This window comes from Microcebus murinus, chromosome 1, assembly GCF_040939455.1.
Source record: "Microcebus murinus isolate Inina chromosome 1, M.murinus_Inina_mat1.0, whole genome shotgun sequence".
NCBI classification, from domain to species: Eukaryota; Metazoa; Chordata; class Mammalia; order Primates; family Cheirogaleidae; genus Microcebus; species Microcebus murinus.
Window position 1 is genome coordinate 101,006,667 of NC_134104.1, and position 27,332 is coordinate 101,033,998.

General features: G+C 33.9%; 1 protein-coding gene across 4 annotated transcripts in view; it reads right to left on the reverse strand.

The window, feature by feature from the left end:
• Nucleotides 1-4,117: 4,117 nt before the first annotated feature.
• Nucleotides 4,118-27,332, reverse strand: part of MLF1 (myeloid leukemia factor 1) — a 35,156-nt gene continuing 11,941 nt past the window's right edge. The window contains exons 2-9 of one of the 4 annotated variants that reach the window (XR_012919776.1): nucleotides 25,295-25,439; nucleotides 20,595-20,639; nucleotides 16,969-17,052; nucleotides 15,725-15,853; nucleotides 13,743-13,902; nucleotides 5,789-5,927; nucleotides 4,940-5,008; nucleotides 4,118-4,239 (exon numbers count right to left, since the gene is read on the reverse strand). Coding sequence is in view for 3 of the 4 variants with exons in the window: in XM_012739764.3 (XP_012595218.1) it covers nucleotides 4,134-4,239; nucleotides 5,789-5,927; nucleotides 13,743-13,902; nucleotides 15,725-15,853; nucleotides 16,969-17,052; nucleotides 20,595-20,639; nucleotides 25,295-25,439 (808 nt within the window). In the remaining variant the exon portion in view is untranslated. The remainder of the gene's footprint in view (nucleotides 4,240-4,939; nucleotides 5,009-5,788; nucleotides 5,928-13,742; nucleotides 13,903-15,724; nucleotides 15,854-16,968; nucleotides 17,053-20,594; nucleotides 20,640-25,294; nucleotides 25,440-27,332) is intronic. The other 3 variants (XM_012739764.3, XM_012739765.3, XM_012739768.3) reach the window with 3 other exon arrangements.

Below are 27,332 nucleotides of genomic sequence, written 5' to 3' on the forward strand. Positions count from 1 at the left end.
CAATGGTGCATTGTGTTTCTATCTTGAAGTGGAATTTGTGAATAGTTGCACAGCTCAATGGTATTTTTTAATTCTGTATGTTTAACAGCCCATCATGTCAAATAAGATCAAGAGAATGCCGAGGGAAGAAAACAGTTGTATTGATGAGGATTGGGAATTGCAATATTATCTTGTTTCTGCTAAAAATAAGATGATTTGCTTGCTTTTTGATACTGCAATACCAACATTAAAAAAAAATTCAATACTCATCAGCATTACAACACTCATGAGGACCACAAATATTTTAAATTATTTGAGAGCTGCAAAAGTTTGTATTGCAGAAATTGGAAAGCGAAAGCAAAGACAATTCCTTCAAGCAGTAATAAGACCTGGAAATTATGCCACTGAAGCAACTTATAAAGTAGCTTATATACTTGGGGGGGGGGGGGAAGGGAAGCCATTTAGTGATGTAGAAATTGTGAAAGAATGCATTGTTGAAGCTGTGGGATGCTTAGACCCCGATAACATTAAAATACAAACAACTGCCTCTTTCAAGGAGAACCATCAAGAATGGAGAATTCATTTCAATGAGAATCCATGCTGATTGAAACATGAATTAGCCTTCAACTTAACAGAACAACTTCATGCAATACTTCAAAAGGAAAATATGTATTATTCAGTCACTTTGGATGAATCAACTGATAGTCTGACTGATAAACCTGACTCAGCACAGGACTTATACTTCACTCAGGTCATAAAAGAAGATTGTCTTTGCTATGAAAAGTTACCCACTTGGGTACTCTTGAAAACAACATGAGGAATAGATATCTTCAACAACTTTCAAGACAAATGTGGTGAAGTTGGCCTGAATTTAGTAAATTTAGTGAGTATATATACAGACAGTGCACCTTTCATGACAGGAAAACCTGAAGGGTTTACTGCACAGATTTTAAAAAGTACTAACAGATCCAGATGCTCTCATTTCTTTTCATTGTATCTTGCATCAGCAAAATCTCTGTGTCAAAGTGACGTTTTGCAACATATTATAAGTATTGTTAACTATATTCCTGCAAAAGTAACAAGGCATGGTCAGTTTCATACCATGCTGAAGTTGAAGGATGAGGTATTCGGGTATTCAACATGGATTTGCTGTATCATTCTAAAGTGCACTGGCTATATATCAGGGACAGGTGTTAGCCAGAATTTTATCTCTGTGAGAACAGTTAAATTTTATGGAGAACAGAATCAGCAATGTGAATTATTGAAAGAAGATTTCTATAGGAATGCAGCATTTCTGTGTGATATGTCAAATCAAAATGACTTGAATATTTCTTTGCAAGTTAAAATTAAGTTTATATATACTATATGAAAGTCCAAGCATTTCAAAAAAGCTATCATTTTTCAAAACACTTCTTTTTCAAAAGGAAATTTTGGATGAGCATTTCCCCCAGTTAGTATAGGTCATCAATCAGCAGGATGATATATGAGAAACATTGGAAGAATATGCAGCTATTATAGGCCTATTAATTGGAGAATACAATGAAAGTTTCACTGACTTTGTGAATCATGACAACACACTCAAATTAGCATTTCAGCCTCACGTAGTTGGTATCACCAAAGCACCTAAAGAACTACAGATGGAATTGATTGAGCTCTCTAGTAGATGACATTTTAAAGTCATTGTTTGATGCTAAGAAAGATCCAATTGAAATATGGAAAAATACAAAATACCCATGCCTTCAGCAACATGCCTGAAAAAATGCTTTCTTGATTTTCAACTACTTATTGCTGTGAATCTACATTCTCCTACTTAACCCAAATCAATACACCTGTAAGGTCACAAATGACTGATACCCATCTAGACGATCAACTGAAACTGCAGACCTCCATGCTGCAATCAAATATTCAAATGCTTTCCAACAAAAAGCAAACACAACAAAGTCATTAAAGGGTCAGTTAACTTTAAAATTAACAAATAGTTTTCATTTTTTGAAATTATGTACATAATAGTTATATTTTTACATAGTAATGTACATTTTTAAGTATATCTAATTGAAATTTCTTGAATGCAGCCTTATTTGATTACAGCTAAATTAATGTTGCCTCTTAACATGAAAAGATTCCCCACCACTGGACCAGATCCTTTGCTCTTCCCCAGATATTAGCATGGCTCTTTCCCTCACTTTCTTCTGTCCAACCCTTGTAAAACAGCAAGTCCCTCCCTCTCTTTCTTACTTCTCACCCACTTAATTTTACTTCAGAGCACTTCTTAGATATATTCATACATTTTAAACATTTATCTGTTTATCATTTAACTCTCAGTGAATATGTTCTACTACCTGATTTTGTTGCTTTATCTCTAAGAGCAACTTCTCATAGGAGTACATTTTTGGGTCCAAGTGGGGCCATATAAAGATCATATATGGCTGAGACCACATGCAGGTTTACTATCTGACACTTAATCTCTATATGTCACATTCTTTATAAGTATCCCATAAGGAAACATTTTGGCATAAGAAGAAATACATATTTCAATTTTTATTTGATTTCCCTGGTAAACAAATTCTGAAGAAAAAAGTGTGAATTTTCTAACTGCTATACAATGTATAGGAGTTATACTGTTAAGCACAATAATTTACTAAAGTATGTTTTCAGATTTAAATATAATGATTCAAGTTATCAGTGTAATGATTTAGGCAAAAGTAGAATAATTTTAAAGTGTCAACTTTATTGAGAATTTGCTCTATCAAGTTAATTTATGCAAAAGTGTAATTTAAAATGATGACTTATGACAATTTCCCAATGTTTACAGCATGTCAGTAGTATACTAAAGTATGGGTAAAGAAAAATTTTAACTGATACATGCTCAACTAATTTCAGTAATAAAAATGAATTAACACATTTGCATCTTATTTTAGTGACTAATTAAAGGCACAAAATGCAAAATAGTAAAATTAACAGGAATATAATGTAGAAAATTAGAGAACGATGAGCATAGTCATAAAATTTTACTTCTAAACTTAAAGAAAATACTTAAGATTGTAGAGTGATAGATTTTCTGGTTCTTTTCCTTGATAGAAATAGTGTCTTAAACAACAGATATAAGAGTTAAGATTATATATTCTTATAAACTTCAAACCTAACTTTTATAAAAACAGATTAATGTTTGAATTCTAGAATACATAAGGTAAAGCTTATTTTTTTAATGGTATAATTAAAATGGGAACAAGTGTGAAAAAAACACACATCAGCTGTCTAATAAATCTGTAGGCAATCAACTTTCTGGTTTGCAGAATACCAAATGTATTTTTTCTAAATGTCACAAAAAGGCTGAGCAGAGTTTCTCCAAGGACTCTCCAACTTTTGAATGTTAACTTAACCATGAAGATAGATTAAGTTGTTTGTGGGAAAGGAAAGTGGAAATATACCACCTCAAGAAGTTAAAGAGAAAGGTCAATATAAAGTCCAATGAATATTAAGAATGTAATATAGAACAAAAAAAGAATACACTGTATAAAGAAACCATATCAAGAAAACTTATGTATTATACATTACCAATTTAAAATATTTTTCTTTGAAAATGAACTATTTGATTATTCTTGCCCTTTATCAAAATAATAACTAATTTTTCATAAAACAGTACTAATATAGTTTTCTTTATTATTTTTAAAGCTTTCAGCTAGTGGGCTATATAACACATTATAAATTTGAGCTAAATTATTTAAACCTTTATTATTAATAACATTGTGTTAGTGAAAATTGAGACTTTTTTAACATTTCAGTTTCTTATAACTAATTATAAATAACAGAACTAGCTCTATAATCAATCTTGAGTAAGTAGAAAAGAATACAGAGCCAACACAAAAATAATTGGGAAAACATAATCACCATGTCAGCTTTAAAAATTATTATGTTTTAAAGTGAAGAGTTTTATAGAATACTTAATGATTTACTCACATTTTTAAAAATCAAATTTTTATTCCTAAAGTAGGGATAATATAAAGTTAGCACACTTCCATGAACTTTCAAAGATCAGAAGAAAGTCACAACGTACAGTATTGATTTAATAAGAGATTGGTCTTATGTGTAGTACTGAGCACCATTACTTTCTCTGTTGAAACAACCAAAACTAAACAAATCAAATGCATGGCTATTTATTTTTTGTTGATTTTCACAGGTGAGCCTTTGATGTTGAGTTTGTCCACAAAAACATTTGATCTTCTTCCACTTTCAATGGCTGGACTTTGGTTAAGTTTCTCTCTAGAAATATACATATGAACATTATCAATACCATTTTTAAATGGTCAATGGATTCTAAATCAATATAAACATGTTAAAAACCACTATAATATAAAAAGAATTTTATCTTAAAAGTTCCTTAACAGCTTTGAAAAACAAGGAAGATTATTTACTGAATGTGTAAGACAGCAACAGCTTTATATGAGATATATTTAACTATTTAGTTTAAGTCATGCTGTCCAATATCATAGTTACTAGCCACATTTATATTTAAATTAATTAAAACAAAATGATTCAGTCTTCAGTCCACATATCAAGTGTGAATCAAGTGTAATCACATGTGACTAGTGATTACCATATTGGACAGGATAGATACATAACATTTTCATCATTGCATAAAATCATTTCAGCAAATGCTCTTGGGACAGTGGCTAGTTATGAGAAAATGCCACCATTTGGACCATAGATTTATAGGTCATCCATAGAGAGCATGTGCTTTCTCTAACTTGGACCTGAATTGCATATTCAAAGTTAGCACTGTTAGGCTTTTTATCAGTCAATTTCCCAAAGTGAGACAAATATCTAAAATTAACATGAGAGCAAGTTTCCAAGCCATTCAATGGAAAATATTAGGGCTTTAAATTCCTCAACAAGTATTTTGAAGGAGAAGATGCTAGCACATGAAATTCTGCACAAGGCTTCTGATTTACTTGATACCCACTTGTCAATCGCTGGTTCTCTGAATCTGAAGCCTTCCACCTTCTGCAGCAATCCTCCACTCTCTTATAGCCTAGAACAGATTTCTGTTTTAAGGCCTGGTGAGGCCTCTCTCTTGATGTAATTTCAATAGGAATTAGGTATTGTTTTCAATTTTTTCCCCGGAAAACCAAATTAAATTGTAACTCAAGAATATGTACTAAATGTATAGAATCTCTATAAAATTTTTTTAAACCTCTATAATTTTTAATATGTGGTTTTTATCACATTTATATTTTACAGCTATTCCATAAAGGACTTCCAAGGGAAGCTGAAGTTTTTGCAAAATTTTTCCAAAATATCCAATTCACCTGAAATATGGTATTTCACATACTGTTACATATTATATAAATGTCTAAAATTTCATTTACTATTAAATGATGAATTTTGACTTGTTAAGAAAGTTTTTAAGCCTTTCACATGTAGCTCATCTCCCCTTATCATATCTCTAGACACAACTATCTTTACCTGGTGTGAAATAGAAGACTCCATCTATATTCAAATTAGAATCTGTTTTACAAGAATAACTACATTATAGTATATCACTTTTCCTTAAGAGAATTTTGGCCTCTACCTTGTGAAGCATAGTTCCTAGTGAATTACTAACCATACAATCCTAAAATATTATTGGTTTTAGGTACAAAATTAAATATGTGGAATACTCAAATTTAATATAAAATTATTATATCTTTCACGAAGGATACTGTGGATACAGATTGCATGTTCATCAAAACCTCCTGATAACACAAGTAAAATTACATAAATTTTCTTCTAATTTTTCTTAAAAAAACACAATTTTAGAAATAAATTTTACCTTCTTTTAAGTTCTCGGGATCCTGAATTCTCATGACCAACACTCCGCATTCTAGTGTGTTCTAGATTGTGCTGTCGTCCTCCTGGTTTGTACTTCAAAACCTCATTTTGCCACTCATCATCAAAAGCATGAGCATCACCTACATTACATAGGGAAATAATGGGAATAAGCATTAAGGGACTAATGGTCAGTAACTGCCTTGCCCACTACACACTTCATTCTAGCCTGGTGTTTTCATCAATCCAACCTCAAGATAGAGGTAGGAAGTTGCTTCAAATATAAAGGTCTTTGAATAAGGTAATATTTCCTTTTCTGTTTGTTCTTCTCCTATTTCTACTGATGATCTGAATCTTGATGGTCTTGTTTTTTACCTGCCTGGATATCATATTATTCTATCTAATGGACCAATTGACCCAATTATACTGACTTATAGTCTTTCTTCCTGGGTCACCTCACAGTGAACATGCTGTTCCTATATACTTGGGCACTTCTGTGGATACCAATTCTATTCCTCTCACCATCTTCCTATCTATCTTGACCTCAACAAGCTTCTGTTTTTAATTTCTTAAGACAATTTGCTCAGCTAGACTGTCCAATTCATATTGTTAGGAAGTAAGTAATCTAACTTCCATAATAACAACAACAGATAGATGATAGTACTTGTTCTTTCAGATTGCTTTTATGATAATGTGTTCCTTCATTAAATTTTTCTTCAACATGTTGATTATTGTGAAGTACTCAGTATAGTACTTCTTGAAATATGATAAAATTATAAAGGTTACAATTAAAGGTCAAGGTATTGTGGCTTCCATCATCTCATTGCATATAAATAATTTTTTCAAACTCCAATCTTAATATAATTTCTTTTTCTAAAATGATACAGTAATTTAAACCCTTTACTATGACAAAACATTATTCAAAATCCTTTCTGAAAAAAGGAGATGAATATATAACTAAGTGCTAACACAATTTCATTATTAATAAATAAAATTTAAGTAATAAAATATAAAAGCTTAATTATCAATATTGATTAACATAAAATTAGTGAACGAATTTAAGTTTATTGATTAAATTTGTTAATATATTTTAATATAATTAAAAACTATAATGAGAAGAGTTGGAGAGGCATGGTGGCTCACACCTTAAACCTAGCACTTTGAGAGGCTGAGGTGGGAGGATTGCTTGAGACCAGGAGTTCGAGGAGAGTTATGACACTGGAAGGGCTTACATGCATTAAAGAATGAATGTAAAATCTAGAAAATTGAAACATTTATTTAATATGATATATTATCTAATGTATACCAGAAATTAAAACCATATATATATATATATATATATATATATATATATATATGTACAATCCAAGTATCCAACAATACAGTATGGTTTAAATAAATTATGGCCTATTCACAATAAAAATTTTTTTTTTATTTCGACATATTATGGGGGTACAGATTTTAAGGTTTCAATAAATGCCCTTCCCCCCTCCCCCCACAAGTCTGAATTTCCAGCATGACCATCCCTCAGATGGTGCGCATATCACTCGTTATGTATGTATATACCCACCCCCCCCTCCCCAATACCCTATTACTGTAGTACCTATGTGTCCACTTAGGTGCTACTCAGTTAATACCAGCTTGCTGGAGAATATATCTGGTGCTTGTTTTTCCATTCTTGGGATACTTCACTTAGTAATATGGGTTCCAGCTCTAACCAGGAAAATATAAGATGTGCTATATCACCATTGTTTCTTAGAGCTGAATAGTACTCCATGGTATACATATACCACATTTTATTAATCCATTCTTGGACTGATGGGCACTTGGGCTGTTTCCACAGCCTTGCGATTATGAATTGTGCTGCTATAAACATTCGAGTGCAGGTGTTTTTTTTGTAGAGTGTCATTGGATCATTTGGGTAGATGCCCAGCAACGGGATTGCAGGATCAAATGGTAGATTCACTTGTATCGTTTTAAGGTATCTCCATATTGATTTCCACAGAAGTTGAACTAGTTTGCAGTTCCACCAGCAGTGTAGGAGTGTTCCTCTCTCTCCACATCCACGCCAGCATTTGTTATTTGGAGACATTTTGATAAAGGCCATTCTCACTGGAGTTAAGTGATATCTCATTATAGTTTTGATTTGCATTTCCCTGATGATTAGAGATGATGAGCATTTTTTTCATATGTTTGTTGGCCATTCTTCTGTATTCTTTAGAAAAGTTTCTGTTCAAGTCCTTTGCCCACTTTTTAATGGGGTTATTTGATTTTTTCTTGCTGATTTCTGTGAGTTCTAAGTATATTCTAGTTATCAGCCCTTTATCAGATATGTAGGATGCAAAAATTTTCTCCCATTCTGTAGGTTGTCTGTTTACTTTCATGACTGTTTCTTTGGCTGTGCAGAAGCTTTGTAGTTTCATCATGTCCCATTTATTTATTTTTGTTGCTGCTTTGATTGCCTTTGGGGATTTCTTCATAAACTCTTTGCCTAGGCTGATGTCTAGGAGAGTGTTTCCAACATTTTCCTCTAGCATTCTAATGGTTTCATACCTGAGATTTAAGTCTGTTATCCAGCGTGAGTTGATATTTGTGAGAGGTGAAAGGTGTGGGTCCTGTTTTAACCATCTACAAGTGGCTATCCAGTTTTCCCAGCACCATTTATTGAAAAGGGATTCTTTTCCCCAGCGTATGTTTTTGTCTGCTTTGTCAAAGATTAGATGGCTACATGAGGATGATTTTATATCAGGATTCTCACATCTGTTCCACTGGCCAATAATCCTATTTTTGTGCCAATACCAGATTGTTTTAATTACAACAGCTTTGTAGTATAGTTTGATATCTGGCATATTAATACCTCCTAATTTGTTTTTGTTGCCTAGAATTGCTCTTGATATTCGGGGTCTTCTTTGGTTCCATACAAAGCATAAAATTATTTTTTCTAAATCTGTGAAGAATGCTGATGGGATTTTAATAGGTATTGCGTTGAATCTGTAGATCAGTTTGGGTAGTATAGACATTTTAATGATGTTGAGTCTGCCGATCCACAAGCATGGAATGGATTTCCATCTGTTTACATCCTCTGCTATTTCCTTCCTCAGTGTTTCATAGTTCTCCCTGTAGAGGTCTTTTACCTCCTTGGTTAAGTATATTCCTAGGTACTTTAATTTCTTTGTTGCTATTGTGAAGGGTATTGAGTCTTTAATTTGGTTCTCGATTTGATTGTTGTTGGAGTATAGGAATGCCTCTGATTTCTGTGTATTGATTTTGTATCCTGAGACTTTGCTAAATTCATTTATCAGTTCCAGGAGTTTCCTGGTTGAATCTTTGGGGTTTTCTAAATATAATATCATATCATCAGCAAACAGTGAAAGTTTGGTCTCTTCTGCCCCTATTTGGATACCTTTAATTCCACTTTCCTGTCTGATTGCTGTAGCCAGGACTTCCAGTACTATGTTGAATAGAAGTGGAGATAGTGGGCAGCGTTGTCTGGTTCCAGTTCTAAGTGGGAAGGCTTTCAATTTTTCCCCATTCAGTATGATGTTGGCTATGGGTCTGTCATAAATGGCTTGTATCATTTTTAGGTATGTCCCTTCTATGCCTATTTTCTTGAGTGTTCGTATCATGAAAGGGTGTTGAATTTTGTCAAAAGCTTTTTCTGCATCTATTGAGAGAATCATGTGGTCTTTGTTTTTGCTTCTGTTTATGTGGTGAATTGCATTTATAGATCCGCATATGTTGAACCATCCCTGCATTCCTGGGATGAAGCCCACTTGGTCATGATGGATTATTTTTTTGATACGCGTCTGGATTCGGTTAGCTAAGATTTTGTTGAAAATTTTTGCATCTATATTCATTAGGGATATTGGTCTGTAGTTTTCTTTTTTTGTTGGATTCTTTCCTGGTTTTGGTATCAGAGTAATATTCACTTCATAAACGGTGTCAGGGAGGTTTCCATTCTTCTCGATGTTGTGGAATAGTTTCTGCAAGACAGGTATTAGTTCTTCTTTGTAAGTGTGGTAAAATTCAGGTGTGAAGCCATCTGGACCAGGACTTTTCTTTTTAGGGAGATTTTTAATTGCTGTTTCTATTTCAGCTGTTGAGATTTGTCTGTTCAAGGAATCTATTTCTTCCTGGTTGAGCCTAGGGAGGCTGTGTGTTTCTAGAAATTTGTCCATTTCCTCCACATTTTCCAGTTTGTGTGAATAAATATCTTTGTAGTACTCATAAATTATATCTTGTATCTCTTTGGGATCAGTTGTGATATCTCCTTTTTTATTCCTGATGGAGCTTATTAGAGATTTCTCTTTTCTGCTTTTCGTTAGCTTAGCCAGTGGCGTGTCAATTTTGTTTATTTTTTCAAAGAACCAACTTTTTGTTTTGTTAATCTCCTGAATAGCTTCCCTGTTTTCAATTTCATTTAGTTCTGATTTGATCTTGTTGATTTCACTCCTTCTGCTGGGTTTGGGGCTGGTCTGTTCTTCTTTTTCCAGCTCTTTGAGTCATTTCATTAGATTGTCTATTTATGATCTTTTTGACTTTTGGTTATAGGCATTTATGGAGATAAACTTTCCTCTCAGAACTGCTTTAGCCGTGTCCCAGAGGAGTTGATAACTTGTCTCTCCATTGTCATTTTCTTCATAGAATTTTTTTATTTCCATCTTGATTTCTTCATTTATGAAGCAATCATTTAGTAGGAGGTTGTTTAATTTCCATGTTTTTGTGTAGAAATGTGAGTTTCTGTTAGGGTTGATTTCTACCCTTATTCCATTGTGATCTGAGAAGATACATGGTATGATTTCTATTTTTTAAAATTTCTTGAGGTTTACTTTGTGTCCTAGGATATGGTCAATCTTAGAGAATGTCCCATGAGCTGATGAGAAGAATGTATATTCAGTGGATTTTGGGTAGAATGTCCTGTAGATGTCAGTCAGACCCAATTGTTCTAGAGTTCTGTTTAAGTCCATTATTTCTTTATTAATTTTCTGTTTGGAGGATCTGTCTTGAGCCGTCAGTGGGGTGTTGAAATCTCCGGTGATTATGGAGTTGCTATTAATCCATTTGCTTAGATCCAGTAAGGTTTGCTTTATGAAACTGGGTGCACCTAAGTTGGGTGCATATATATTTAAAATTGTTATCTCTTCTTGTTGAACTGTGCCCTTCACCATTATGTAATGACCCTCTTTGTCTTTCACTACTTTTGTTGGTTTAAAAACTAAATTGTCTGAAATTAGAACTGCCACGCCAGCCTTCTATTGGCTTCCACTTGCCTGGAATACTGATCTCCATCCTTTTACTTTTAGTCTATATGCATCCTTGCAGGTTAGATGTGTTTCCTGAAGACAGCATATACTTGGCCTGTATTTTCTTATCCATTCAGCCAGCCTATGTCTCTTGAGTGGAGCGTTTAAGCCATTCACATTTATTGAGAGAACTCATAGGTAAGGTAGATTACTGTTCATTCTGTTGGGTTGGATGTTGTTGCTTTCATTTCTCTCTTGATCCATAGAGATATCTGGCCTTTAATCTTTGGGTGTTGGTTCTTTTTATATTCGTGAGTTTCTATTATGGTGTTCCGTGTGTAACACTGTTTTGAGTACTTATTGTAGGGCTGGTCTTGTCTTGGTGAATTCTCTGAGACTTTGCTTGTATGGGAATGTCTTTATTTCTCCTTCATATATGAAGCTTAGTTTTGCAGGGAATAGGATTCTAGGCTGGGCATTGTTTTGTTTCAGAAGAGTGAGAATGGGGCCCCAGTCTCTCCTTGCTTGTAAGGTCTCATTAGAGAAGTCTGTTGTTATTTGTATTGGCTTTCCCTTGTAGGTTACTTGCTTCTTTCTTCTTACAGCTCTTAGAAGGGCCTCTTTAGTTGATATTTTGGTCAGTCTGATGACTGCATGACGTGACGTCTTCCTGTTTGCATTGAATCTCCCTGGGGTCCTCTGGGCTTCTTGAACTTGTATATCGAGATTTTGAGCAAGGCCTGGGAAATTTTCCTCTATTATATCTTCAAAAAGCTTGTCCAGCCCTTGAGTGTTGTCTTCCTCCCCTTCTGCTAACCCTATGACCCTCACGTTAGGTTTTTTCACATAATCCCACAGCTCTTGTAGGCTTTGGTCTTTTCTCTTGTTTCTCTGTTGTATTTCTGTGACTGATTTATTTAATTGGAAGGTGTTATCTTCAATCTCTGAGATTCTTTCTTCTGCTTGATCTACCCTGTTCTTGAGACTTTCCACAGTATTTTGTAATTCCCTGAGTTGATTCTTCATCTCCAGGACTTCGGTTAAAGGTTTCTTCACTGTGTCAATCTCTTTAGTGAACCTTTGTTCCATTTTCTGGAGGCTTTTTGTGGTTTCTTTGTGTTGGTTATTGAGTTGTTGTTGCAGGTCAATGAGTGTTCTTATGATCCACATTCAAAATTCCTCTTCTGTCATTTTAGTTGCCAGGTTTTGGTTGTTGTCTGTTTCTAAGGGGCTGGTGCTCCTCTTTGGGGGTGTGTTTTCAGTTTGTTTCTTCATATTTCCGGAGTTCCTTCGCTGATTTCTTCCCATTTTGCTCGGTTGTTGTTTCTTTCCTTTAGGTTTTCGTTTGGGTATTCACACGTCTTGTTTAGTTTCTGAGCCAGTAGGTGGAGTTGCTCTCTGTCAGCAGCCTTCGCTGGGGTGGTGTCTGCAGGTCTCTCAACCCGCTGGGGAGCCAGCAGTCCGAGATGTAGGGGAGGGGAAACAGCCAATTACCCTACCCTTCCTGCTGGTCTCCGGGCTACACCGGCGGCCTCCCGTCTTCTGTCTCTTAATTACACAGGTGGAAATAGATGGCAGGAACTGGAGCAGTTCCTATCTCAGCTCCACCCTCAAGACGGGGCTAGAGACTTTGGAACCGAAGGCCCAGCTCCAAGTCACCAGAGTGTGTGGGTTGTAACGTCTCTCTGTCTTGTATTCACCAAAGGCTGCTTCCTACAAGGCTCGGCCCTGCCCAGGCAAACTCCAGGACCTGGACACCGAGCGCAGAAGACCTGTGCAGATAGAGATTGGCCTGAAGCCGGCAAGCCTGTAGCCAAACCCAGGGAACCCCGTCTTCTGTCTCTTTAATTGCACAGGTGGAGATAAGCGGTAGGAATGGGAACAGTTCCTATCTCAGCTCTGCCCCCAAGGCGGGGACAGAAACTTTGGAGCCAAAGGCTCACCCACAAGACACTGGAGCGTGGTGGACGTAAAGTCTCTCTGCCTTATAGCCACTAAAGGGAATCTCCCACGAGGCTAAGCTCTGCCCAGGCGGGCTCCGCACTCTGGACACAGAGAGCAAAGACTGACCAGAAGCAGGCAGGCAGTCAATGGAACCCACCTATCCCTGCCTTTTGTCTCTTTAATTACCCAGGTCACAATAAAAATTTTAGGTAACAGCTTAGAATGTTTTTGAAAAAATACATATTAGGTGACTGTTTAAAATTATAATGGTGAATTAAAATAAACACAATATAAACTACATAGATAGCAAAATATTAATTTTAAAGAAATATGTATGTTGTTAATAATATATACACAAAACTATTAAGAAGAAATACCCTAAAAGACTAATAGTAGTTATTTTGGGTTGGATTATGGATGATTTTTATTTTTGTCTTCAAACTTTTCAAATATCCTTCCTTCATAATCAGAAAAAAATATTTTAAAACTCATTTTGCATATTGATAGCATTACTAAATAACAATTCAAAAGATTCCATTTTCCAAGTATAAAACAATAAAAATAAATGATATTCCACAATGCCAAAAATCACTATAAAGACAGATCTACTATGAAATAATGAAACCACAATTTTATTTCTTTGACAAGGTATTCCCTACACATATTATTCAGAAACTACATCTTATGACATGTTTCTACAAAAAATATTAATCAAGTTCTGTAAGTATAGCTTTATTATGAAAAAGAACACTATTTTTTGTGATAACTTACTTTCATTCATATTGACAAACTCTTGATTGACCTCTTCATCTCCAGTCTTGTTGTTCTTTGACTTTTTAATGACATGAGCTCGGTCATGGATATGATGACCAACAGCCATTTTTTCTAGTCCACTGTCAGAATCTCTCATTGCTTTCCTGGTTTCCTTTATCTATGAAAATAAAGAAAATAAAAAATAGTTATTATTTAAATATACATAGAATGGATATAATTCTAAATTCCTCAGGGCCTATTTACCTATTGAGGTAAAGACTTAGAGATCTACTGTGCTAAAAATAATTGTACTCAATTCTATCAACTTGCAATAACATTATGGTAGTAAGTCTTTAATATTTCCTGAGCTGTCTAAAATGAAAATTTCTAGGGCAAATAGAACTAATACAATCTAACCTTTTTCCAAATTGTAATCAAATATTAAAACAAAGAATAAAAATTATATAAAATGGACTGCTTACAAATAAGGGCAACTAATTATTCATCAGTCATGCTGACGGGCTAGAATCTCATAAGTTCCACCTATCAACTCCATGGAAGTATCATTAGGATATGTATGATAACCAAGGATGAGAAACAAGATTTGCTGTGGGAAATCTACAATTATATTCTGTTTACAAGTAAGACTCTGTCACTTCTAGCAAGTTAAAATTAAAATGTCCAAGATGACACTAACAGAATTGTAGCGAAAGCACCATTAAGAAGTGTATCTTCAAATGTGAGAACTAAGAAATGAACTACTTCACACTTATTAGACTGGTAAACCAAAAATTTTACTAACAAGGAAAAGAGAAATGGAAACTGTCATACCACAGTGGAAGTGAACAGTTTCACTCACTATGGGATAGTCACTTGCTAATTTCTAGGTAAAGATGAATGCACACATAACCTTCAAGCCAGCAATACCATCCTAGATCCTTTGCACCAGGAGACACGTATGAGGGTGACTTTAGTTAGAAAATTAGACACACTTACATATTTATCAATAGAACATGAATAAAAAATCGTGGTATATTCGTATTTTGGATACTATACATAAGTTAAATAAACTAGGGCCATATATATCAACTTGAATAAATCTCGGAAGCATATTATTGAGTAAAGGCAAATTGCAGAGGACACATCCAATATGATACCATTTGTATAAAGTTTAGAAACCTGCAAAATAATCCATTATATTTTTATAATGCATATTATTAATAGTAATAAAATTATAAAAATATGCAGAAAAATTATACACTCTAGATATAGGAAAATGGTTATCTCTAGGGAGGGAATAAAAGGGGGACCTCGGAGGAGTGCACTGGAAACTTTAACTGCATCCATAGCATTTTTGCTTAAAAAAAAAACAAAAAAAAAGAGACAACCTGAAGCCTACAGAGAAAAATGTTATATGACTAAATTGGGTGGCAGGAATATGGATATTAATTATATTATTCTGTATATCCTTTCTGTATATTTGAAACATTTCATGAATTAAAAATTAATTTACTTTACACAAACTTAAAAGTGAACAAAGGCTTCTTTTAGTGGTTATTTACCTTGTCAACATATAAAGATAATAAAAATCAATAGATATTTACATGAAAAAAAGGCATCCTCATGGGAGGGGGGAAAATTGCCACAAACTAAATAAACAGAGTTGAGCTTTAATGGTTTTCACAATGAGCACTGCCTTATCTGCCCCAAACCCATGACTCCCTCTCCTCCCTCCTACCACCCACCCTGTACCAGATCAAAAAAAAAATTTTTTTTTTGAGACAGAGTCTCACTCTGTTGCCTGGCGTCAGCCTAGCTCACAGCAACCTCAAACTCCTGGGCTCAAGCAATCCTCCTGCCTCAGCCTCCCAAGTAGCTGGGACTACAGGTGTGAGCCACCGTGCCCAACCCAGATCAAATTTTAATAATTAAAATTTTATAAATACGGTATGTCTTCCCACCACTTTATAAAGCTCTAAGAATGCTTAGAAAATACTTACTCCTCCTGGAGCTCTACGGGTTTGAGATGAGGCCTGGAAAACCTTTGGTGGTTCATCTCCCACTTTGGAATAAGTCATAACTGAGGAAGAACAAAATGAATGTCCATTTGGATCCATTGAAAGGTGACCCTAGAGGTAAACAGAAATTGTAAATTCAGAGTCTAGTCATATACAAAGAATTATGGCTAGAAAGTTCATGTAAGTAACAACACTAGCTATAAGTTCTACAGAGGATATCATACTACCAATATCATGTATCCAAATGGCACCTCCAGCAAGGTCAGGTCCTAACTTCATTCTATTGAGATCATTCTATTCTAGGTACTATTCCCACTCTCATTGTAAAGACTAATATGCGATTCAGTCAGAGATCCATAAGTCTTTGGATTCTTGTAGCTTAGATTTCAATAAAGGTGCTATACCATGAAACCTGTGATACTTCTATAGTTAGTGGTTGACTCTTATGTGCAATATTGCCAACGTAGAGCCAATTAAACATACACCAAGAAGTTTCATACCTCCTGTATCAGACTGCTACATTACTAAAATAAGTAATGTCCTAGATAGATTTGGGCATTTTGAAATGATCATAGACTCCAAATTGGTTGATAAGAATGACATAGGTCTTCTTCAGATAGAATCAAGTGATTTTTTTATGTTAATATTATGAGTAGAAAAGTAAGAATGTTACTTCAGTACTAGTTTGTATTTGGACTGTATGAATCTAAGTCAGTATCTAAACATCATTTCTGAAATGTGTTTTTCAGAGTTTTTTTAACACTAAAAACTTAATTCCCTTAGATACTACAAGTCCTTTTAAGCAGATAGGTTATAAATAATAAAAACATTCAAATTCACATAAAATGCTCATTTACAATAGTGACTTTCAGTAGAACAAATATTTTTGAGGTTGATTTTTTGTAATTTTGAAAGTTAACTAATGTTATTTTTTCAAACTTATAGGTTATAAAATCAAGTTAGTGGATTGTAACCAGGATTTTTAAAACATGAAATAAAATAGACTATATCAGCACACGCTGTAAATACTATGGTCATTTTTTAACAAAACTTTTGTTTCAGGTATATTTAAAAAGTATGCAAGTATTGCTTATTGGGTTAATCATGTAAGATATATTTAATAACCACTGTGAACTGTAGTTTAAAAAATGTTTGAAAGCCACTATAACGTAGAGTATACCAATAACAGAAAACAATGTTCTCAGCACTTTATTTTTAGTACTTACAAAATTTCTTTGTAATTCCTGCATACTGTTTCTCATATTTAACATCATTCGGTCCATTGCCTGAAAAGGGTTGACATCTGTACGCTACAGGATATTAGGAAGTATGTTATTAACTACAAGTATAACATAAAATAAGCAAATAAATCTTCCCAACACAGCTGAAATTTTTGTTTCAATTCATTTAGTAAGATCTCATGTAGTAATCAACCAGGCAAAGATAATTTAAGGACCATACAATGAAAGTGATTTGTTAAAGAGAAAATTGAAGCATATGTAAAATCCCAAACAGCCAACATAGAAATGATTAGGGAATTGTAACACTACAAATACATATATACACCGGTGTATATATATACATATACATGCAAGTACGTATAATTACATATATATTATTCATCAGCTTTTTCAAAACATAATTTGGTTAATATTAAATACTGAGTGATATATTCTAGACTGGAACAGCTCTAGCATAGGATAGTCTTCAAATTTTTCCTTCTTGCATCTCAATACACCCCCATGCAAATAAAACTTGGGAACAAGATGCCAGTGTCGCCTCCACTGATACCACATGGTTGATAGAAGTTGCCCCTCAGAAGGCCAAACCTCCTCTCCTCAGTAGGGTCCAGGTGATAGAGGTCAATCCACTTTACAAATATGCCTTCAATTTGCTGCCTACTGAAGGATCAGTAGGCCATACCCTTAAACATGAGGTATGCTTCTTCAGAAGAACAGTTAAGAATTCCTCTAGAACAATGATTTCTCAGACAAGATTGTTTCTGATCCTCAGGGGACATTTGGCAAAAACGTAATTTTGGGTTGTCACAAATGAAGAGGGTGTACAATTAGCATGTAGTGGGTAGAGGCCCGGGATACTACTAAACATCCTACAATGCATAGGACAACCCCCAAAACAAAGAATTATCTTGCCCAAAATGTGAGTAGTGCTGAGATTGAGAAACCTTGGTCTAGAAAAATATGCTATTGATTTTAGGTTTTATCACTGGAACACTCACCAGAAAATAAAAGTAAAGCACATATTCTAGTATGTCACCTAATGAGTTGCCAACTATTATAAAACAAAGGGAGTTGGTTGATTCAAGAAACTCCTCTGCTCAGAAGAGGAGTTCTGAATCCCAAGGCACTGTGGTTTAGTGTTGGTATTTCGGTCCTTCTGGAGATTGCTCTACCATGTGCCAAGCTGGGTCTAAATAAGAAATTATCAAAGGCTTGCTTCTGTCTCTGCCTTCTAGTGGGTTTTTACTGATAGTAATAATGGGAAATAGATGGGAAAGGAAAACCAAATTCCACTTTAGAATCTGTACTTAATATTGTAGGGAATAGCAAAGGCACATTTAAGACATACCAATATATCTTTGGGTACAAAAAGGACTGAAGTATAATTAACCTGCATTTCAGAGATTCAAAAACAATCCTGAAAATATTCTGAATATTTTGTTTCAACACTCAGCTGAGAATCAGGGCCTACATCAGACATAATTCATGAGAGATGGAAAGGTTAGCCCAAAGGAGAAAAGGAAAGGGAGGAAAAGATTAGACATTTGAGTATATTCTGCCCTTTTCTCAAATCACTGTCAAATCAACCATCAAAAGATATAACTGTACTTGTTCTGGGGTGACCCAACACCCTGAAGTGAGAAAAAGTAGGGGTACAAATTGGAGTTGAGACACTCCAGTAGGCCTCTAAGGACTTCAGGAATTTTGTACACATGCTCTTCTCTCTGCCTTCAATGTTTCCTCCTGACTTTTAGCATAGTAAGTTCCTTCTCATCATTCAGGAGTCACCTCCTGAAAAAAAGCTGTTGCTGGTCATCTGTGTAATCTCTGCTTCCCACCTGCCTCTATATCATTACCCTGCTTCATCTTCTTCAGAGTACTACGACTATGTGAAGTTATTTTGTTGTTTATTGTCTGTCTTCCCACTTTATAAAAATAATGTCTGTAGGGACAGGGCTATCTTCTCTGTCTTAATTACTACTATATCCTCAATACTTAGAAAATAATTCCTGGCACCTAGGAGTACTTTATTTGCTGAATGAATGTACAAATTATCTTTAGCTCAGCTCAAATTCATATATACAAACTGTTTACAAGACAAATCTACCTGTACAACCCAGAGATGGATCAAATGCAAAACACTCAAAATGATAGTTTTGACCACTCCCACTCTTGTATCTGTACTGACTCAATGCCTTAGCTCAGTAGCATTTCCATCTACCTAATTCCTCAGGCCAGAAAAATGGGTGGGATACTTCCCTTCTCCTTCTCTACTGCTCCTTCAACCACATCAATCACCAAGTTCTATCCATTCATCTCTTTAACTCTTTCACAAATGAAATAATTTCTTTATTACCACAGCCATTACCAAGTAGAGGCCATCACTAATACTTTACTTGGAATGCTTCAACAGCCTTCTGGCCTCCCTGCCTCCATGGTGGTCCCTTCTAATCTTTCTGTCTCCTGCAGGCAATAATGATCTTTTAAAAATGAGAATCTGACTCATTACCATTTTGATGAAAGTCTATCAACTGCTTCCCCTGCTCTTCCCCTGCTCTAAGGCCTAAAAGTCTCTCGTTACCACCTTATCCTCATCTATATTTACTGTTCAACTCATATTCTAAACATCCTAAACATCTTTTAGCTCCCTAACTGCCAGGTCATTGCACATGCTGTTTCCTCTGTGCTGAATACTCTTCCTTTCCTCTCCCTGATTTTTCTGGCTAACTCCTACTAATTCTTAAGGTTCATGAAGTCTTCTCTGATTCACCCCCACCCCACCACAGCTCAAAAGGTCTGGATTAAGTGCTTATTTCTATCTTTGCTCCCACAGCATGTGGAACTTTCTGATCATTTTGCTGACAACTCTGTTATAATTGCTTTTTTCTTTTTCTGGTCATTTGTACCACTAAAAACTCTGGTCAGTAGAGATAAATATTATACCTATATGACAAAATTCAGGGCAATTAACTGGTTCAAATGTAGCAATAAAGAATTAAAAAAAATCTTTTCATGAGAATGTAAATACAAATGTTCCAGATTCATAGTATTCTCTGCTACTTCTCAGAATGCTTTTAGTGTGTTAGAAACTAGCATCACAGACACAGCATCAAAGCCCAAAGAAAAAGGGGTGGGAGAAATGCTGGTTGTAAAGTAGGCATTCAAGTGTATGAACAAGGAAAAGCAACATGGACAAACTGGCAACAAAGAGAAAGCCCGCCAAGCTGAGCTTTCCCAAATGTTGTGCTTATCTACCTATAGTTTTGTAATGTTTTACCTTTAAGAAAGTCATCATAAGCATGTGGAAGTCTCCAACTTTCAAACACAACTATGATGACCCGTTTTGTAAATCAAGAAAATATTCATCTATTAAAATCTACTTTTTATTTTTCAATAATGATTTTATATATGTTGACATGATTTGCTTTGGTAAACATGTGCTAAAACATTCTGTGATAAACTTAATACATAAAACAGGTTTTCAGTACAAATACTAAAAAGCCATTATGAAAGTTAGTGAGACTGGATGCCAATTCAGTCTGCCTGAGTTAATGAAAATAAATATTTGTTAGAAAATATTGCAAAAATTGTTTGTATCTCATGATACGAACCATACCACCAAAACTGCCAAAAGGCACAAGAGAACAACTCGTTGCCTAGAAAAATAATATCCAATTAATTTTAATATTTATTATATACTAATCCCTGAAAAAGAAAAAAATGCATTGCATAACCACATAGCTCAGAGCTACCAAAATTACAAAACCTTTTAATCAAAAAGAATTCAACATATATTTTAAGTTATATGATTATTATTCACTGTAGAGCCTGATAAAAGCCTGGCAGCAAGTCGGGAGGCCATGTATCACTTGAAAATATGACTACTCTAGTATTTATTAAAGGTAGTTCAAAGAAAAAATATTTGCTAGGGAGTAAAATAAACATTTCTCAAGGAAATGCAAATCCATGCCAAAATTAATTAAAACATAAGTTACAACGATTAAATCATCTTTCCTTTGTTCGACTATTCCTTTTATATAATTTTTTTTTAAGAGACGAGGTCTTGTTCTGTTGCCCAGGCTGGAGCGCGGTGGTGCAATGACAGCTCACTAACTACATGCTTGAACTCCTGGGCTCAAGTGATCCTCTGGTCTCAGTCTCCTGAATAGCTAGAACTACAAGAGCATGCCACCATGCCCAGTTAATTTTTATATTTTTTGTAGAGACAGGATCTCACTACGTTGCTGAGGGTGGTCCCAAACTCCTGGCCACAGGTGATCCTCCTGCCTTGGCCTCTGAAAGTGCTGGGATTATAAGTGTGAGCCACTGAGACTGATCAATTCCATATTTTTTAAAGAACAGTTAATTTTACTGTAATTGATTAAAAATAAAAATTTTGTATACATTAATACAGTTCCAAAAGATCAGTAGAGGTATTGGGAAAAAAATTTAACACCTCCTAAGGACCAGTTTATGTAATAAGAAATTAATATAGACTTCAGAAATGATCACATAGATTTAAAAATATTTAGTGTCTTTGATAGGCAAAACAATGTTAAGTATAATAGATGAAATCAAAATTAATAGTTCGCAAATTGTATTCTTCAACAGGTACAGATGAAGAAAAAAATTTTTTTTTCTTTTTTATTCAGCCGTCCATGTCTAAAAGAAAAATTTTTAATTATATACAAACTAAATATTTTCACTACTTGGAAGTGTTAAATGTTAAGATAAATTTTGAATTTCTGAGTAAAAGGTATAAAGTTTTATCATTCAGTGATAAAGTTTTATCATAATAGATAATGTATTATACACAATATACATAATATAATAATTTATCAGTATAAAGTTCAGTGATACAGTATTTCCTCTGTGTATATTATGTTGAAAAATATAGAAAACTGTGTGCTATTAAATTTTATAATAAATGATATCAGATTATATATATTTATAATGTACATCTAGTAGTTTCCAAAGTGTTTTAGATGCACCAATAGAGTTTCTATTTCTATTTCTTTTTACTTAAAGAAAAAACATATTTTAGATTGATTCTGGCACCATCACTCAGTCTAAATGTCATAGCTTGAGTTAAAAAGTACCTAGTTAAATAAATTTATAAATAATCTAATTCTAAACAAAACTAATCCTTACAAAATGAACAACTAGCTTCTATTAAAAATATCCCTATAAAGAAATCATGGACTAAAAATGCTAATAATATACACACAAGAAAATGGCACAGTTGATGTTTCTACTTCTAGTATAAGTCTCTGTTTTCCCTTATAATATGACAACTGTCATATTATAGATGACAGCTGATAAAGATGACAACTGTCCAGAAATTGACCAAAAATAAAAAACTACCAAGTTATCTATATGAAATATGAATTTTCACCTATTATGCTTAAAAACATAAGCATAATAGTTCACTGCTTAATTAAAACACTCATTTTAAAATATTACTTTGTAAAATAAAATTTTATATGAATTTTTATTAAAAGTTCAGATAAACTGAGTTATGCTCAAAAACCCATGATCTTCTTGATTCTGCTTTTTTCAAACTTAGCAGCAAAGCAGACTTTTCCATTTTCTGCAATCAATTTCTAATTTTTGTCTCCAAATTCACTTCTTGTTATAAAACACTGTTAGAAAAGTCAAGCTGGGATACACGTTTTCATTGTTGTTGCTTTTTTGTTTTGTTTTTTTAATTTAGTTTATTTTTCCTATTATATAAGTCCTTAATATTTAGAAACATACTTGTCAAATATATCACACCCTTGGAAAAAGGAGAGCCTTATCTCCCCAGTATGAATTACAAATATACAGGTAAAAAATGAGTTTTGGCTAAAAGGCTGAATGTTCCTTTGAAAACCCAGTGCAATAGACTGAAATTTCTGTTTTTTAAAAATTATTACTTCCCTTCAACTGCCCTAGAACAATGCTCAGTGCTCTTGGTTAGCAAAAGATTTTCATAGTTTGAACAACAAAAAATGTATTGGTGTTAGCTTTCTAAGATAATTGATACAATGTAATAAAGAAAAGTGTATACTACTTGATTTTAGATGCAAGTAAATATTATCAAGCAACATTACCATTTAAAAAGCCATGAGACTTATGTTTTATGAAATGCATTGGTCTAAATTACCATTTACTTTTTTTTGTTACCACTTACTTTTAATAGATAGATGAATACTGCAGTTTTTCTTGGAAAAAATGTTTAAAGAGATGATTAAGAAATGAGAAATAAGATGATAGGTTCCCACATGATTATTAGCGCTCTTTATTTACCATTGTTTAAGAAAAAGCTAACTGATTTGGAATGTATTTGAATGTCTATCATCATGCTGTACATATAAGTAGTCACTAGCCACGTGTGGCATTTAAAATTAAATTTAAAATAATTAAAATTAAATAAAATTTAAAATTTAGTTTTAGTAGCACTAGGCACCTTTCAAGTGCTCAGTAGACACGTGGCTAGTGGCTAGTGGGCAGTGCACATTCATAACATTTCCACTTTCTAGAAAGTTTTATTGGATGCTAGCTATAGATTTCAGACTATGCTAATAAATGATTAATAATCATAGACAAAAGCTAATTTCTGCCACTATAAATTAGACAAGCACTATCATCTAAATACAAGTGTCCATCCCCCCACATTCATATGTTGAAGCCTAATCCCAAATGTAAAATAAACAGTAATATAATAAAATGTTACATAAACAGGCCCTAACTTTTTTTTGACTTTCGATAGTATGAAAGTGATACACATTCAATAGAAACCACACTTTTAGTACTCATACAACCATTTTGTTTTTCACTTTTAGTACAGTATTCAATATATTACATGAGATATTCATCACTTTATTATAAAATAAGATTTGTGTTAGATGATTTTGCCCAATTATAGGCTAATGTATGTGTTCTAAGCATGTTTAAGGTAGGGTAGACTAAGCTATGATGTTTGGTAGGTTAAGTGTATTAAATGCATTTTTGAGGAAAGATAACCACATCATAAATTCAGGAGTATCTGTAGTATTAATAGGTGGGGCTTTTAGGAGGTAATTAGGTCATGAGGGTTCAGCCCTCATGCATGAGATTAATGGTTTATAAATAAAGCCCGAGGGAGCTTATTTGCCCTTTTCATCATGTAAGGATACAGCAAGAAGATATCCTCTATGAAGCAGAAAGCAAGACTTCGCCAGACAGTGAATCTGCCAGCACATTAATCTTAGATTTCCTAGCCTCCAGAACCGTGATAAATAAATTTCTTTTGTTTATAGGCTACTCAATCCAAGGTATTTTGTTATAGCAGCCTGACTATGATAACATGGTTGCAATTATTTTAGTTTTTCATTCAAATGTTGGTCTTGGCCTTCCTTTATATTTGGAATTGTTTTCCTACTTGGCTTTTCTTATTTAATCATCACATTTATGCAACCATTACTTGAGCTGTATATTTTCTTCTTTTCCCCTAACACTTATTTTAAAGGCACTTTGGCAAGACAAATATAATATGAAGCACGCTAAAGTGCAAACAGTTCTAAATTATGAATCTTACAAACTACAGTTTCACAGAAATTTACCTTTTTAGTATATATCTCCTATTCCTTCTCTTGTTAAACATTCAGTGTTTTAAATATAAATGTTTTAAATACAAGAAACATTTATTTCTGCTTCCAATGGATGATCAGCAGAGTTATAGCTGATGTGTATAGACATCTTCAATAAGAAATTTTCAGCTGAATTATAAACAGGTTTCCTTTCTATGCTTACAAGAAAGGGAATAAAATTGTCACTTCTTGTTTCTTCCATAAAAACTATGAATAGACCATTTAATCTCAGCCTTGAAGATCCAAGGTAACCATGCAAAAGATTAGTGTTTCCTGGTTCAATAAACATAATCCATTAAACTGTAGCTTCTGATACTATTTTAAAGTATTAAAAAAAGCGTATGGGACAGGGTGGTTATTTCCTTGCCTAACCTAATTTAAGACAAGGAAGAAGTTATAAGGTGATACGTGTGTGTGTGTGTGTGTGTGTGTGTGTGTGTATGTATATGAAAAATAATGGTTTAAGTTTGGCTTATAATATGGTTCTTCATGTTTTGGTAGCACACAGTGGAATTCTATATGGCTAACAATTCATTGTTCAAGGATTCAGCTTTCCAATAGGTCCTCCCTTTTATATAATACTCATATCTATAATACAAGTATAGTGATATCCTATCATCATAAATATATACTTCTGTAATTATTTTCTTCAAATTCCTACAGGACCTTCTCACTAATTGTCTTTTTAAAAATGAACTTACAGTCAAGGAATCTTCATCATTATGTCTTGTATGATTACGAGCTCTCCCTCTACCATCAGAGATACTGAGCAAGTCTCTTCCAAAAGGTTCAGAAAAACTTCTCATCATGTGTCGCATACTTTCTCGGTGTGCAAGAAAAGAATCACTGTTGAAAATACATATATAATCATGTAAGATTAAGTGTTGGGCTTTAAATAATAAGTAGGCAGCTAAATACTACAAAGAATGATTTAGGGTTAATATGCTTATTAAGAGACTAAAAAAGAGGTTCAGAGAAGAGAATTATGACCCATTATCAGATGGTCCCCAATTTAAGATGGTTCAACTTAAGATGTTTCTGCTTTATGATGGTATGAAAGCAGTATGCATTCAGTAGAAACTGTACTTTGAATACTCATACAACCATTCTGTTTTTCACTTTCAGTACAGTACTCAATAAATTTCATGACATATTCAATACTTTATTATAAAATAGGCTTTGTGTTACATGATTTTTCCCAACTGTAGGCTAACGTATGTGTTCTGAGCTAGGGTAAGCTATGATGTTCAGCATGTTAGGTGTATGAAATGCATTTTGACGTACACTATTTTCTATTTAATGGGTTTACTGGGACGTAACCTCATGTTAAGTCAACAAGTCTGTTTATAAATACAATTTATGAAAACCTGTTCTTTTATTTGCTAATAACCTGTTCTTTAATTTGATAATTCACTTACATTTAATAATAAACATACACCTTTATTTATCCCATATTGTACAACAATGGTAAACACAAGGTAACACATCTTAGGTACCTTAAGCTAAGGGAAATGGCAAAGAAAAGGAACCTGAAAAATATTGTTACAAGTAGAGGCCACTTTGAGCAGTCAACAATATAAATTCTAGAGAGGACTAATAAAGAACACTGGCTTTTTTTTTTTAACTCTTATTTATGAAATACAAGCATTGAAAATTATAGATACATAATAAACATGGTAAAGATAAAACATTTTTTAATAGACAAAGACAAAATTACAGATAACCTCTCTGAGGCTAACTTCGGTTTCCAAGATCTCTAAATACTAGAATCAGCACACAGCAAAAATATCTGCTAAATCTTAAAGCAGGGTTTCTCAAATTTTTTTGAGATTACCAACCAATCAGTGAGCTGGTTAGTAATGCAGATTCTTGTTTACCCCCTGCCCCATCCTTCAATCGAATTTACTTGCTGTAGATAGCCATGATAGTTCCGGATTGATCATATTTAGTCAAAAGGGGGGTCACCCTAATTCTAGGAAAACACTGCCCCTTTCTAAGAAATAATATGAATATTCTTCCCCTCGTTTAGCCTATAGTTAAGCCATTGCTTAAATAGTGGGACTAAAAGAACCATGGAGGATGTTCTCCTCCAAAGGGAGAATTAGCTTCTATTCTGTCTGTGGAGTATATTTTCTATACTTCCTAGATAAAACTCACTTTTACTTTACACTGTTGGCTCACTCCTGAATTCTTTCTTGCCTGAAGCCAAGGACCCTAGTAGGACTTGAAGTGACTCCCAGAGTTGGGACTTACTTTCCTGTGACACTTAGGTCAGTCACCCGTCCCCGCTTCTAATCTAATTCCAATCCTCTGATGTCATTAAGAGGAAGCTCAAAAATTCTGTCTTCTTCCAGTAATCCCAGGCAGAGGAGATTTTCCTTTGAATTTCATAGTACTAGCATACATAAACCTATTCCAAAAGAGCTCAGATTTATTCATATATTATCTTGGAAGTTAAAAAACAAACTGAATTGCTTCGTGTGCAATTGATTTAAGATTAGCAAACTACTAAATTGAATTTGTGTTTGTGTGTGCACACAGGTGTTTTAATTTAGTTTAGGTATGATTTATATACAATACAATTTACCCATTTTAACTGTACAGTATACATGAATTTTGAAAAATACAGCCATAACCACCACTACAATTGAGATGTAGAACATCACCATCATTCCCAAAAGTTACTTCTTCCCCTTTGTAGATAATTACCTTCCCCTAACTCTAGTTACCACTAATAGG